Source organism: Oncorhynchus mykiss, chromosome 5 (genome assembly GCF_057628025.1).
Source record: "Oncorhynchus mykiss isolate SJ-2025 chromosome 5, ASM5762802v1, whole genome shotgun sequence".
NCBI classification, from domain to species: Eukaryota; Metazoa; Chordata; class Actinopteri; order Salmoniformes; family Salmonidae; genus Oncorhynchus; species Oncorhynchus mykiss.
In genome coordinates this window covers 26,341,589-26,356,579 of record NC_143026.1, presented here as the reverse complement: position 1 = coordinate 26,356,579, position 14,991 = coordinate 26,341,589, and the positions used below count along the sequence as shown (strand labels likewise).

Below are 14,991 nucleotides of genomic sequence, written 5' to 3'. Positions count from 1 at the left end.
CAAATGCAAACAGCTAGCAGTGGTACACAGAGCTCTTCAGCACAGTACAAGAAGGGCACATGCTCACTGTGTCTTTGTCTCTGTCTCATTGCCTTCTCAAATATGTGTGTGTGTGTGTGTGTGTGTGTGTAAGCAGACTGTGTGTCCAGGGTCATGTGATGTGGGAGAGAGGAGGCTCGAGGCTGACGTGTATCAGATGACCCAGAGAGAGACAGAGCTCCTCCCAGGGGAACTTGGAGATAATGAAGTTATCTGGATCTCCTAGATACAAGTTGTGTCCCGGCACCATATATCCCTACATACATTAGTAGGATCTTAATTTGACAGCAATAAAATAATCCTGCAGCAACAGGAAATGTAAATGATTGTGTGGATTATTATAAATTGACATTTTTGTAGGGGTTGATCCATTTTTAGCAAATCAAGTCTAACATTTGAAAGTGGAAATTAATAACTTTAGAAGTGTTATTCAAACCTTAAATACAAGTTTGCATTTCCTGCTGTGCAGGACATTTCCTGAAACAACAGGGTGATCAAATTATGATCCTACATCTGTAGGGCACTGACCTATGAGCCCTGGTCAAAAGTAGTGCACTATATAGGGAATAGGGTGCCACTTGGGATGCATACAAAGACAAAGTTTTCATACTATCATGCTCTGTAGATAGATCCTTGTTGTAGCTATAGGACAAATCATTATCTATTGACCCCATGACACAGTTTGATGACTGGATTAGTAGAATCGACTAGACCAATTAGCGCACTATGTCATGCCAGACTCAACAATGCATGCAGTTGAACATAGGTGTTCCTTTTGTCCAGGTGGGAAAGGACAGTGTGGAGTGCAATAGAGATTGCATCATTTGTGGATCTGTGCGGTTTGCAAATTGGAGTGGGTCTAGGGTTTATGGGAGAATGGTGTCGATGTGAGTGATAATTTCATGGCTACAGACATGAGTGCTACAGGTTGGTAGTCATTTAGGCAGGTTACCTTAGTGTTCTTGGGCACAGGGACTATGGTGGTCTGCTTGAAATACGTTGGTATTACAGACTCGGCCAGGGAGAGGTTACAAATGTCAGCGAAGACACTTGCCAGTTGGTCTGCGCATGCTTTCAGTACACGTCCTGGTAATCCATCAGGCCCAGCGGCCTTGTGAATGTTGACTTGTTTAAAGGTCTTACTCACATTGGCTGCGGAGAGCGTGATCACACAGTCATCCGAAACAGCTGACGCTCCTGCATGTTTCAGTGTTACTTGTCTCGAAGCGAGCATAGAAGTTATTTAGCTTGTCTGGTAGGTTTGTGTCACAGCTCCTGCATGTTTCAGTGTTACTTGTCTCGAAGCGAGCATAGAAGTTATTTAGCTTGTCTGGTAGGCTCGTGTCACTGGGCAGCTCTCGACTGTGCTTCCCTTTGTAGTCTGTTATAGGTTGCAAGCCCTGCCACATCCGGCAGGGCTTCCGGCGCCGACAGAGATGGCCGCCTCGCTTCGCGTTCCTAGGAAACTATGCAGTGTTTTGTTTTTTTACGTGTTATTTCTTACATTAGTACCCCAGGTCATCTTAGGTTTCATTACATACAGTCGAGAAGAACTACTGAATATAAGATCAGCGTCAACTCACCATCAGTACGACCAAGAATATGTTTTTCGCGACGCGGATCCTGTGTTCTGCCTTTCACCCAGGACAACGGAATGGATCCCATGCAGCGACCCAAAAAAACGACTCCGAAAAAGAGGGAAACGAGGCGGTCTTCTGGTCAGACTCCGGAGACGGGCACATCGTGCACCACTCCCTAGCATCCTTCTCGCCAATGTCCAGTCTCTTGACAACAAGGTTGATGAAATCCGAGCAAAGGTAGCATTCCAGAGGGACATCAGAGACTGTAACGTTCTTTGCTTCACGGAAACATGGCTCACTGGAGAGACGCTATCGGGGGCGGTGCAGCCAGCGGGTTTCTCCACGCATCGCGCAGACAGAAACAAACATCTTTCTGGTAAGAAGAGGGGCGAGGGCGTATGCCTTATGACTAACGAGACATGGTGTGATGAAATAAACATACAGGAACTCAAATCCTTCTGTTCACCTGATTTAGAATTCCTCACAATCAAATGTAGACCGCATTATCTACCAAGAGAATTCTCTTCGATTATAATCACAGCCGTATATATCCCCCCCCCCCAAGCAGACACATCGATGGCTCTGAACGAAATTTTTTTGACTCTTTGCAAACTGGAATCCATTTATCCGGAGGCTGCATTCATTGTTGCTGGGGATTTTAACAAGGCTAATCTGAAAACAAGACTTCCAAAGTTTTATCAGCATATCGATTGCGCAACCAGGGGTGCAAAAACCTTGGATCATTGTTACTCTAACTTCCGCGACGCATATAAGGCCCTGCCCCGCCCTCCTTTCGGAAAAGCTGACCACGACTCCATTTTGTTGATCCCTGCCTACAGACAGAAACTAAAACAAGAGGTCTGTCCAACGCTGGTCCGACCAAGCTGACTCCACACTCCAAGACTGCTTCCATCACGTGGACTGGGACATGTTTCGTATTGCGTCAGATAACAATATTGACGAATACGCTGATTCGGTGTGCGAGTTCATTAGAACGTGCGTTGAAGATGTCGTTCCCATAGCAACGATTAAAACATTCCCTAACCAGAAACCGTGGATTGATGGCAGCATTCGCGTGAAAGTGAAAGCGCGAACCACTGCTTTTAATCAGGGCAAGGTGACTGGTAACATGACCGAATACAAACAGTGCAGTTATTCCCTCCACAAGGCTATCAAACAAGCTAAGCGTCAGTACAGAGACAAAGTAGAATCTCAATTCAACGGCTCAGACACAAGAGGCATGTGGCAGGGTCTACAGTCAATCACGGACTACAAGAAGAAATCCAGCCCAGTCACGGACCAGGATGTCCTGCTCCCAGGCAGACTAAATAACTTTTTTGCCCGCTTTGAGGACAATACAGTGCCACTGACACGGCCTGCAATGAAAACATGCGGACTCTCGTTCACTGCAGCCGAGGTGAGTAAGACATTTAAACGTGTTAACCCTCGCAAGGCTGCAGGCCCAGACGGCATCCCCAACCGCGCCCTCAGAGCATGCGCAGACCAGCTGGCCGGTGTGTTTACGGACATATTCAATCAATCCCTATACCAGTCTGCTGTTCCCACATGCTTCAAGAGGGCCACCATTGTTCCTGTTCCCAAGAAAGCTAAGGTAACTGAGCTAAACGACTACCGCCCCGTAGCACTCACTTCCGTCATCATGAAGTGCTTTGAGAGACTAGTCAAGGACCATATCACCTCCACCCTACCCGACACCCTAGACCCACTCCAATTTGCTTACCGCCCAAATAGGTCCACAGACGATGCAATCTCAACCACACTGCACACTGCCCTAACCCATCTGGACAAGAGGAATACCTATGTGAGAATGCTGTTCATCGACTACAGCTCGGCATTTAACACCATAGTACCCTCCAAGCTCGTCATCAAGCTTGAGACCCTGGGTCTCGACCCCGTCCTGTGCAACTGGGTACTGGACTTCCTGACGGGCCGCCCCCAGGTGGTGAGGGTAGGCAACAACATCTCCACCCCGCTGATCCTCAACACTGGGGCCCCACAAGGGTGCGTTCTGAGCCCTCTCCTGTACTCCCTGTTCACCCACGACTGCGTGGCCACGCACGCCTCCAACTCAATCATCAAGTTTGCGGACGACACAACAGTGGTAGGCTTGATTACCAACAACGACGAGACGGCCTACAGGGAGGAGGTGAGGGCCCTCGGAGTGTGGTGTCAGGAAAATAACCTCACACTCAACGTCAACAAAACTAAGGAGATGATTGTGGACTTCAGGAAACAGCAGAGGGAGCACCCTCCTATCCCCTTCGATGGGACAGTAGTGGAGAGGGTAGTAAGTTTTAAGTTCCTCTGCGTACACATCACGGACAAACTGAATTGGTCCACCCACACAGACAGCGTCGTGAAGAAGGCGCAGCAGCGCCTCTTCAACCTCAGGAGGCGGAAGAAATTTGGCATGTCGCCAAAAGCACTCACAAACTTCTACAGATGCACAATCGAGAGCATCCTGTCGGGCTGTATCACCGCCTGGTACGGCAACTGCTCCGCCCACAACCATAAGGCTCTCCAGAGGGTAGTGAGGTCTGCACAACGCATCACCGGGGGCAAACTACCTGCCCTCCAGGACACCTACACCACCCGATGTTACAGGAAGGCCATAAAGATCATCAAGGACATCAACCACCCGAGCCACTGCCTGTTCACCCCGCTATCATCCAGAAGGCGAGGTCAGTACAGGTGCATCAAAGTTGGGACCGAGAGACTGAAAAACAGCTTCTATCTCAAGGCCATCAGACTGTTAAACAGCCACCACTAACATTGAGTGGCTGCTGCCAACACACTGACACTTACACTGACTCAACTCCAGCCACTTTAATAATGGGAATTGATGGGAAATTATGTAAATATATCACTAGCCACTTTAAACAATGCTACCTTATATAATGTTACTTACCCTACATTATTCATCTCATATGCATACGTATATACTGTACTCTATATCATCGACTGCATCCTTATGTAATACATGTATCACTAGCCACTTTAACTATGCCACTTTGTTTACATACTCACCTCATGTATATACTGTACTCGATACCATCTACTGTATCCTGCCTATGCTGCTCTGTACCATCACTCATTCATATATCCTTATGTACATATTCTTTATCCCCTTACACTGTGTATAAGACAGTAGTTTTGGAATTGTTAGTTAGATTACTTGTTGGTTATTACTGCATTGTCGGAACTAGAAGCACAAGCATTTCGCTATACTCGCATTAACATCTGCTAACCATGTGTATGTGACAAATAAAATTTGATTTGATTTGATCCGACGAGCGTCGGAGCCGGTGTAGTACGATTCGATCTTAGTCCTGTATTGATACTTTGCCTGTTTGATGGGTCATCGGAGGGCATAGTGGGATTTCTTATAAGCTTCCGGGGTTAGAGTCCCGCTCCTTGAAAGTGGCAGCTCTACCCTTTAGCTCAGTGCGAATGTTACCTGTTGTGGTATGTACGTACAGTCACTGTGGGGACGACGTCCTCGATGCACTTATTGATAACTATCTAACTACCTTAGCTGGCATGCCTGCTGGCAATGTTGGTAGACTTTAGAAAAGCAACAATTACTAAATGTACTAAATAAGGCATTCATTTTAATCTTTTACACCGATTTTAGCAGAGACTCAGAGAAGCATATTTAGTTTCCCCCCCAAGAAGATGGATACAGGCACCTCGAGGTATGCAAATAAATAAACACTTTTTGAATAGAATTAATGATTATGGCTCGAGATTGCAGGAAATGTATTTTTGCAAGTGTTTGAAAAATTCTAAATTCTCCAACTTCCTGACGGGGAATAAAGGAAAAATAATAAGCAATATATTGTAATAACTTGAACCAGCTTTCTGTGAGTCTTAAAAATCAAAGCCATAACCAACTGCATTACCGCTATAACCAGCTTTCTGTGAGTCTTAAAAATCAAAGCCATAACCAACTGCATTACCGCTATAACCAGCTTTCTGTGAGTCTTAAAAATCAAAGCCATAACCAACTGCATTACCGCTATAACCAGCTTTCTGTGAGTCTTAAAAATCAAAGCCATAACCAACTGCATTACCGCTATAACCAGCTTTCTGTGAGTCTTAAAAATCAAAGCCATAACCAACTGCATTACCGCTATAACCAGCTTTCTGTGAGTCTTAAAAATCAAAGCCATAACCAACTGCATTACCGCTATAACCAGCTTTCTGTGAGTCTTAAAAATCAAAGCCATAACCAACTGCATTACCGCTATAACCAGCTTTCTGTGAGTCTTAAAAATCAAAGCCATAACCAACTGCATTACCGCTACAACCAGCTTTCTGTGAGTCTTAAAAATCAAAGCCATAACCAACTGCATTACCGCTATAACCAGCTTTCTGTGAGTCTTAAAAATCAAAGCCATAACCAACTGCATTACCGCTACAACCAGCTTTCTGTGAGTCTTAAAAATCGCCAGTAGCGCTGCTTGAAATTGGCACATTAGCACTCGTGTTTTAAGGACACACCCAGAGTTGGAAAATACCAAGTCGAATTTTCCAAAGAGTGTACATTCGACACTAGCAACGCATTAACGCCAGCCGGAAATAGAGACCTGGGTCCTGTAACTAGGGCCCTGGGGCTTTTTCTGTTCATGTCTTGTGGTTAGGAACACTTCTGGTCCTGAACATGAGTATACCACAGTGAAACATCAGAGAACTTTCCAGGAAGTCATATCCCTTGACATTCTTCCATTCCTATACCATTCTGCAACTCTATCAAATCCCCCCTCTTTCTATCTCTCTCTCTTCCTAAACTGGAGGGAAATTGTTAGCTGGCGGCACACATCAGGCTGTGAGCAGCAGCAGTGACTGTGTGTGTGAGAGAGTGAGAGGGAGAGAGAGAAAGAGGGAGATACTGTATGTTTGTTTGAACTTCTCAAACCAAAAAGATTTTCTCTCGGCATGTTTCAGTGTGATACTCTTGAAAAGCCCCTGATGCGCTCCTCTTTCTTCCTCTCTCATCCTCAGAGAGCAAAAACAGATCATCAACACACCAGCCAATGTGGTCTTCCTTTCCTCTGCAGGATAACTAAGCCACAAGTGTGTGTGTGTGTGTGTGTGTGTGTGTGTGTGTGTGTGTGTGTGTGTGTGTGTGTGTGTGTGTGTGTGTGTGTGTGTGTGTGTGTGTGTACACCTGTGTCAGCACGCCTGTGTAAATCCCAATCCTATATCAAACAAACACCTGCCAAAAGCCACTGAACTAAAAAATGGGCCCTGGTCAGATGTAGTGCACTAAATAGGGAATAGGGTTCCATTTGGGATGCAGATGAAGTAATAAAGCTGCAAGTCCCAGACCAGCGTTTCCTTTGTCTGAGTTTAGCCCTAAATTCTCATGGTGTCAACTAAACCATGTACCACCCAGACAACTTAACTGTCACTTTAATAGTGCTCCTAATACAGTCTCCATTGAAATCAATGTCAGTACGGTATAAGTGAACCGACCCGGACACTAATAGAATGAGTGATATTTCTGCACATATCTGACCACAGCTCTGGGCAGTGAATATAGGATATTATTGGCTAGTTAAGCGACACTCTGCCAGCAGAGAACAAGTGAGAACAGGTGATGGATTAGAGACATGTTGGTCATGAACCAAACCTTCCCTGCAGTCCATTGTAAAACAATTACACAGACACAATGGAGTCCCTTTAGCAGGGCAGGTGTTGAAGACCCCAGGAGAGACTGGGGTGAACACAAACAGTGCTTTGAGACAGACAGGGGGTGAAAAAAGTTGACAGAGAGAAGCCCAGTCTGACAGTGTTCTTTTTGTGTGTGTGTGGGTGAGTGTGAGTGCGTACGTGACCGATATATGCCCAGGGAGAATGTATACTAAGCATAACGCAGCAGCATAAAAGGGGGAAAAAACATATCATATCAACAAAGACAGTACCATTGCCAGAAAGAGACACTGTGTTTTCTGTTCATGATAATGAAATATAGAAAGATGAGTTTGAGTATGAGCGCCAACAAAAAGAGTGGAAGGATGATGGCTTAAAGATTGTGTGAAGGATAGCCTCATCTTCTCCCCTGGCTGTCAAGGCATACATTGTGGTCAGTGAGACGGATGTGACTTTTCTGCATCCCAAATGCCACCCTATTCCCAATAGAGCCATGGTCAAAAGTAGTGCACTTTATAGGGAATAGGGTACCATTTGGGATGAAATCTTCATTCTACTCTCCTTGTTCTTCATCTACGCCGGTAAACATTTCAATATTAATCACACCAGAGCACAGTCAATCTGAGGCAAGAGGAATTAGTCTCCGCTTGCATAATTAAAGCATTTGATAAATAATTCACTTCATAATTAAAAAAGGGAATGGAATCAAGAGAACACAGCAGACCCCACCTGGCCTCAGCACTTAGTACAGGCCTCTGTTTTCTTCCTGAGCCATCTGTGTGGAGAGGACAACACAAATCAGATCACCCTTGTCATTACAAACGTGGGTTGGCCCTACTTTTAAACAACAAATGGTGAGCCAAAAGACCCTGGCCCGGACCACAACTCTTTCGGGCAGAAAACATAGGGGTGTCACGGCTGTTTGAAGGAGAGGACCAAGGTGCAGCGTGGTGAGCGTACATGATCTTTTAATGATCAAAAATGAAGCCGACAAAACAATAAACAATACAAAAACAAACCGTGAAGCTCAAAGGCAAAGTGCCATAAACAAAGTCAACTTCCCACCAAGACAGGTGGGAAAAAAGGCACCTAAGTATGGTTCCCAATCAGAGACAACGATAGACAGCTGTCCCTGATTGAGCACCATACCCGGCCAAAACGTAAGAGATAGAAACACAACACATAGAAATGCCCACCCCAACTCGCGCCCTGACCAAACCAAAATAGAGACATAACAAGGATCTCCAAAGTCAGGGCGTAACAAGGGGTTGTTGAGCTGCAGCCAAAGTTTATTTTGGTAAATCATTATCTGTTGCCCAAGAGACTGCAATTTGTAGCAAAGGTCCACCTTTTAAAGTGCTTAAAATGTTTAAGTTACCTGTCGAAAACACCCCTCTCCCTTGTGGAGAATACATTTAGCAGAAGTGTAAACATAAACAGCACTGAGCTCTGTTAATCAGGGATAGGAGTCCTGCTAGCGGTGAAACTGGCGCGCAATTTAAATAAATAAATCATAAATATTATGGATTTGAAATAATTTAGGTACATAGAAGTGTCTTATATCGGCTGAAAGCTTAAATTCCTGTTAATCTAAGTGCACTGTACGATTTACCGTACAGTGGGGCAAAAAAGTATTTAGTCAGCCACCAATTGTGCAAGTTCTCCCACTTAAAAAGATGAGAGAGGCCTGTAATTTTCATCATAGGTACACTTCAACTATGACAGACAAAATGAGAGAAAAAAATCCAGAAAATCACATTTTAATCACATTTTTAATGAATTTATTTGCAAATTATGGCGAAAATAAGTATTTGGTCACCTACAAACAAGCAAGATTTCTGGCTCTCACAGACCTGTAACTTCTTCTTTAAGAGGCTCCTCTGTCCTCCACTCGTTACCTGTCACCTGTTTGAACTTGTTATCAGTATAAAAGACACCTGTCCACAACCTCAAACAGTCACACTCCAAACTCCACTATTGCCAAGACCAAAGAGCTGTCAAAGGACACCAGAAACAAAATTGTAGACCTGCACCAGGCTTGGAAGACTGAATCTGCAATAGGTAAGCAGCTTGGTTTGAAGAAATCAACTGTGGGAGCAATTATTAGGAAATGGAAGACATACAAGACCACTGATAATCTCCCTCGATCTGGGGCTCCACGCACGATCTCACCCCGTGGGGTCAAAATGATCACAAGAACGGTGAGCAAAAATCCCAGAACCACACGGGGGGACCTAATGAATGACCTGCAGAGAGCTGGGACCAAAGTAACAAAGCCTACCATCAGTAACACACTACGCCGCCAGGGACTCAAATCCTGCAGTGCCAGACATGTCCCCCTGCTTAAACCAGTACATGTCCAGGCCCGTCTGAAGTTTTTTTTAGCAATTACAGCGAAAAATGCCATGCGATTGTCTGAGGATGGCACCCCACATCAAAATATGTTTCCACCGGCACAGGTTTCATACATTCACATATAATGATAAAATATGAACTTACTTTTTGAAAATCTTCCTCTGATTTGTCATCCAAAGGGTCCCAGCTATAACATGTTGTGTAATTTTGTTAGATAAAATTCTTCTTTATATCCCAAAAGGTCTGTTTAGTTGGCGCCATCGATTTGAGTAATCCACTTGTTCAATTTACAGAGAAAGGAATCCAAAAATCTACCCCTAAACTTTGTTTCAACAAGTCAAAATCCGTTTCTATTTCCTCCTCAGATACCCTAAAATGTAATCAAACAATCATATTTCTTTCGGAAAGTAGTATGTTCAATAGGAAACTGATTTTAGCAGGTGTGTAATGTCTTCATGGCGCGTGCAAACACATATTTCCAAGACTGTGTCCCTTTACTAAAACTGGTATTTCTTATTTGTTTTTGAAGTTACAAGCCTGAAACCTTGAACATAGACTGCTGACACCCTGTGGAAGCCATAGGAATTCCAGGGAGATAATTTTTAATATGACCTTTCTCTTGCCTTTCTAAGAGGATGATCTCACTCTCAAAAACATTCTGGTTGGTTTATCTTTGTATTTTCTCCTACCATATCTATTGTGTTATATTCTCCTACATTATTAACATTAACATTATTAATTGTTATTATTAACATTTCTACAAACTTCAAAGTGTTATCTTTCCAATGGTACCAATTATATGCATATCCTGGCTTCAGGGCCTGAGCTACAGACGGTTTACTTTGGGCACGTCATTCAGAAAGGAAGTGGAGAAAAGAAGAGGCCTAGCCCTAAGAAGTTAAGCTATGACCACTCAGTATGACCCTATAGTGTAGCCTGAGCTATGAGGAATAGTCAACAGAAGTACTCTAAAAGTCTCATAAGAAATACATAGTCAACATGTTGCTCTTTGAACCTCTGGACACAGAAAGAAGAAGGAAGAGAAATACAGGAGTGCTTCCCCCAGCCATCCACACACAGGAAGCTCAGACAGCAGCACAAGTCCTAGTGGAGTTTGTTTTTCAGCTGCAAGATCCCAATAGCATATCATGCTCCGTGACTGGTATGAACTCAATTTACCGAGTCGGATTTACCTGTTCATTCCTAAACAGCAAAAGAGTGAGCTGCCTTGGGACCCTCTGCCTAGGCCTCTTCCCAATCTCTCTTCTTCTGGCCATTCCTCTGCCGGGCACCACACCACCTCAGACCTCAGCCCAACCCAGAGAGCCTGCACTCAATTCTCTCCATATTGTAATCCTCAAGGAGCTGTCAGCCTTGCAGGGACCAGCTGCCCATCACAAGCTGTGTTGGCACCAAGAGAGGGAGAGGGGAGAAAAGAGAGAGGGAGAGAGAGAGGGAGAGAGGGAGAGACTGTAGAGAGGGACAGACTATCAAAACCAAAGGGAAGGTAATTTAATCTCCTGCCTCCTCTGTTTCACAGACTCAGAGACTCAGATCAATCTGATTAAGCGGTAGGTAGACAGACGTCTTTCTCTGCATCTCTCTGCTGCAACCGATTGGACGAGGCCCCAGGAGGGCAGGATTTATGACCCTGTTCCCGTCACGGTGCTGGTCCTCGCCGCCAAGCATGTCATGGAAAAGATTATCCTAAAAAAGCTCAAAGCGCTGACTGTGGGGCACACCCTGGCACAGGATCCAGGAAGAAGAGCCAAGACAGGCTCTTAGGAGACTGGTCAGCTAAAGAGCTTCAGGGGAAGTTTCAAACAAAGTGGAGCAGGTTAGAGCTGGTACAGGTAGGATGTACAGTGGGAGTAAACATATTGCAAACGAGCAATGCTGCTGTAAATCTATGAAGTTCTGCTTGAAGGTATTTCCTCTCTCTCTGTCTGTCTGTCTGTCTGTCTGTCTGTCTGTCTGTCTGTCTGTCTGTCTGTCTGTCTGTCTGTCTGTCTGTCAAAGAGAGGAGAGGGAGAGAGAGAGCGAGAGGGAGAAAGAGAAAGTAGGCCGACCTGGCTCTCAAGAGAAGACAGGCAATGTAATGTGCACACTGCCCACAAAATGAGGTGGAAACCGGGTTGCATCTCCTGCCAAATGTATGACCATATTAGAGACATATATTTGCCTCAGACTACACAGACCCACAAAGAAAATTAAAAACAAATCCAATTTTGTTAAACTCCCATATATTTTGGGTGAAATACCACAGTGTGTCAACACAGCAGCAAGATTTGTGACCTGTTGCCAACCACAAGAAAATGGCATCCAGTGAAGAACAAACACCACTGTAAATACAACCCATATTTATGTTTATATATTTTCACTTTTGTACCTTAACCATTTGCATATCATTAAAAACACTGTACATAGCCATAATATAACATTTGAAATGTCTCTATTCCTTTACAACTTGTGTTAGTGTAATGTTTACTGTTTATTTTTGATTGTTTATTTAACTTTTGTTTATTATCTATTTCACCTGCCCTTTGAATTGGAGACCGAGACCGAGAGAGAGTTACCATAGAGGACTTACGATTCAGCACCATGGACAGCACAACTAGCACCATTAGTCGCGGTAGATGCGATCCATACTATTCAACACCATGGACAGCGCTCAATACCTCAACACCGTACTCTTGTTTTATCAGACCTATCTAATGGATAAATTAATATAGAAATATGCTCTTATCTTATCAGTTAATAAGTCAGTTATATAGTCGGTTGAGGCAAAGATTCAAAGACATTTGTTTACCAACAACCTTTTCGGTACAATTTCAATTGACACAAAAAAATACTACTGATTATGGGAGACATGAGTCGACCATGGACAGCTTAGTTGACAATGTTCAATTACAAGGTTCCGGTGCTACACCAGGCGGCACAATAACCGGCCTGTGACTACAAGTCAACCGCTACAGGGCTTACATGAACCAATTTCTCTCGATAACGAAAGTTATAAATCATCGCCTGTTTGCTCCAGGGGTCCATTTCAGCCACCGTGGCCAAATACATGATTAACCACGGATAGGGGGCCTGATTACATCAGGGAGATGGGGATTTGGGGTCAGAGGCGCAGGCCAGTGTAAACGACGCACATCATTCTGCCATTGGCACATTTGGAGCCACTGGCCCCGGATCCATGCGTTGGTTGCATTGCCTTGGCTTGCCCATGGGCGCATTATATTTCTCTACGTGTAGGCTAGTGACCCTGGCGACTGGTGAGGGCAGTTACTTCTTGTAGGCCTGTGTATTAACTCTATACTGTGCTATCTTAAGTGCCATACATTGCTTGGCTGAAACGTGACAGCCAATAAACACACACACACACACACACACACACACACACACACACACACACTTACCTTCACCGCTTCAGCGTGCGTGACTTTATCGAACACTGTGCTGTTGACTTTCATAATCTGATCCCCAATCCTCAATCCCTCTTTCTCAGCCAGGGATCCTGGCTCCACCAGAGACACATATATTCCGACCCCGTGCTCTGAGCCGCCGCGGATACTGAAACCCAAGCCCTCGTTGCTCTTGTGCCGTTTCAGGGTCACCTGTCGGACCTCTCCTGGAGGCTCGTGCAGGAAGCTTCTCCCGAGCAGCGGCACGAGGGGAGCTGTCCCATCACTGCATGTGCTGAAACTATCCGGAGAGCTGCGCAGCGCAACCTGAGATCCGGGGGGAGTTGGACTCGCACTGGAACCTTCGCCCACCGCTTCGGCGCTCCCATTTCTGGCAAGTAAATCCGATTTCAAGTAAAGGCCCTCCGAGGTGTACTGGTCAAACAAAAGCTGGTCGGAGCGGGGAATGACCAGCCGTAGCATGGGCAGAAGTTGGCGTTTGCTGGGCGCATTGAGAATGACTTTGAGGGTCTGAACCAGGTCGTAGACATTACGCTTGGAGTGGTACACGTTGAGGCAGTGAATGAACTGCTCCCGCTCCAAGTCGTTAAGCAGCAGGTTGAGCGCGTTGTGCAGCTTCTTGACGTTGGCTGACAGCGTGCGGGCACTCGAGGCCACAGAGTTGGCCGAGGAGGAGTTGAGCGACATGTGCTCTAGATCCGTGCTCATCCTAGACGTGTGACTGGGTCACAGAGCCACGCTGGAGCAGGGAGACATTAGTCATTAGGCCGAGAGCGCTGGGCTGTGCTCCTTTAAAACGGAGCCTGGCATAGCGTGTTGTGCAGGACGTCCACTCCACTAATATACATATTGGCTAGGTCTGAGGCTGAGGGCTGTCTAACACAACCGGCTGAATTACAACAGTCTTTGATCGCATCCTCGAGCAATAACTAAAACAACGTTTCAATGTTAGAATTTCAAACACAAATTATATAACATTTTCATACGATTTTCAGTTTAATAATAGCCTATGATATGAACTTCAGTACTCCGTTTGGCTAATCAACCGTCAAAAAGGCACATGAAATACACTAAAGCACATAGAAGAAACATTTCATAGCCTTGGTCTTGTTTTGTGTGCATTAAGGTCGCGAGCTGCTTCTCAGGTATCCACATATATCACCTCGTCAACAGGCACAAGAAGCTCGAGCGCCAAAAGGATAGGGCTACTACAAATTAATATCAAGTGATAAACGTACTACTATATGAACACAAGATTCGGAAAATAATACCCAAGACGTTCTAGATAGAAGTTTGTATTTTGCTTGGTTCCTTTACCGGAGACCGAAGTTCATTTTGTGGAGTTGTTTTATCCCTTGCAAATATATCCAGCCGGAGCTTTAAACGTGTTCCAAATAACGCAAAGATAATTAAGCCATTTTCAAGTAAAGTTAATGTTTCCCCCGGTAGCTTTTGGTTTATATAACTATTTACTTGATTCCAGCCGTGCGTTGACAGTCGGCTGTTGTCTCCGCAAGATTCCCGACCAGCTGCTAAATGCTGCTGTACTGTCTGGGGTCTCGCTCCCTCCCTCCAATCGCTTGTCAGGAGGAAATGACGCAGCCGATCGTGTGGAACGAATACGTTGCTTGGTAACCAACAACACACCCTCGTGGGAACCACCAAGTGCAGCAATAACTCTAATTTGCAAAACCTGCGTGGGGTTATTTTTAGTTTGATTGAAAATGTTAACATTCGAAGCTCACTACAGAATCACGGAACCGTTATGCACGCACACTCAGGTGCATGCATAATAATAAGGACGACAATATACATGGCATCAATATCCAGTGAGTGAGAAAATTCTGCTTCAATTGGCTTTACCACAGAGATCATATGTAATTATATAGCCTTTAGTACACAGACAATGTATTCCA

The 14,991-nt window shown here is 44.9% G+C and overlaps 1 protein-coding gene across 1 annotated transcript in view; it reads right to left on the bottom strand.

Moving 5' to 3' along the window:
- Positions 1–14,625, bottom strand: part of LOC110523501 (whirlin) — a 163,652-nt gene extending 149,027 nt beyond the window's left edge. The window contains exon 1 of the mRNA XM_021602252.3: positions 13,070–14,625. Coding sequence (XP_021457927.3) covers positions 13,070–13,783 — 714 coding nt within the window. The 5' untranslated portion in view covers positions 13,784–14,625. The remainder of the gene's footprint in view (positions 1–13,069) is intronic.
- Positions 14,626–14,991: the final 366 nt, after the last annotated feature.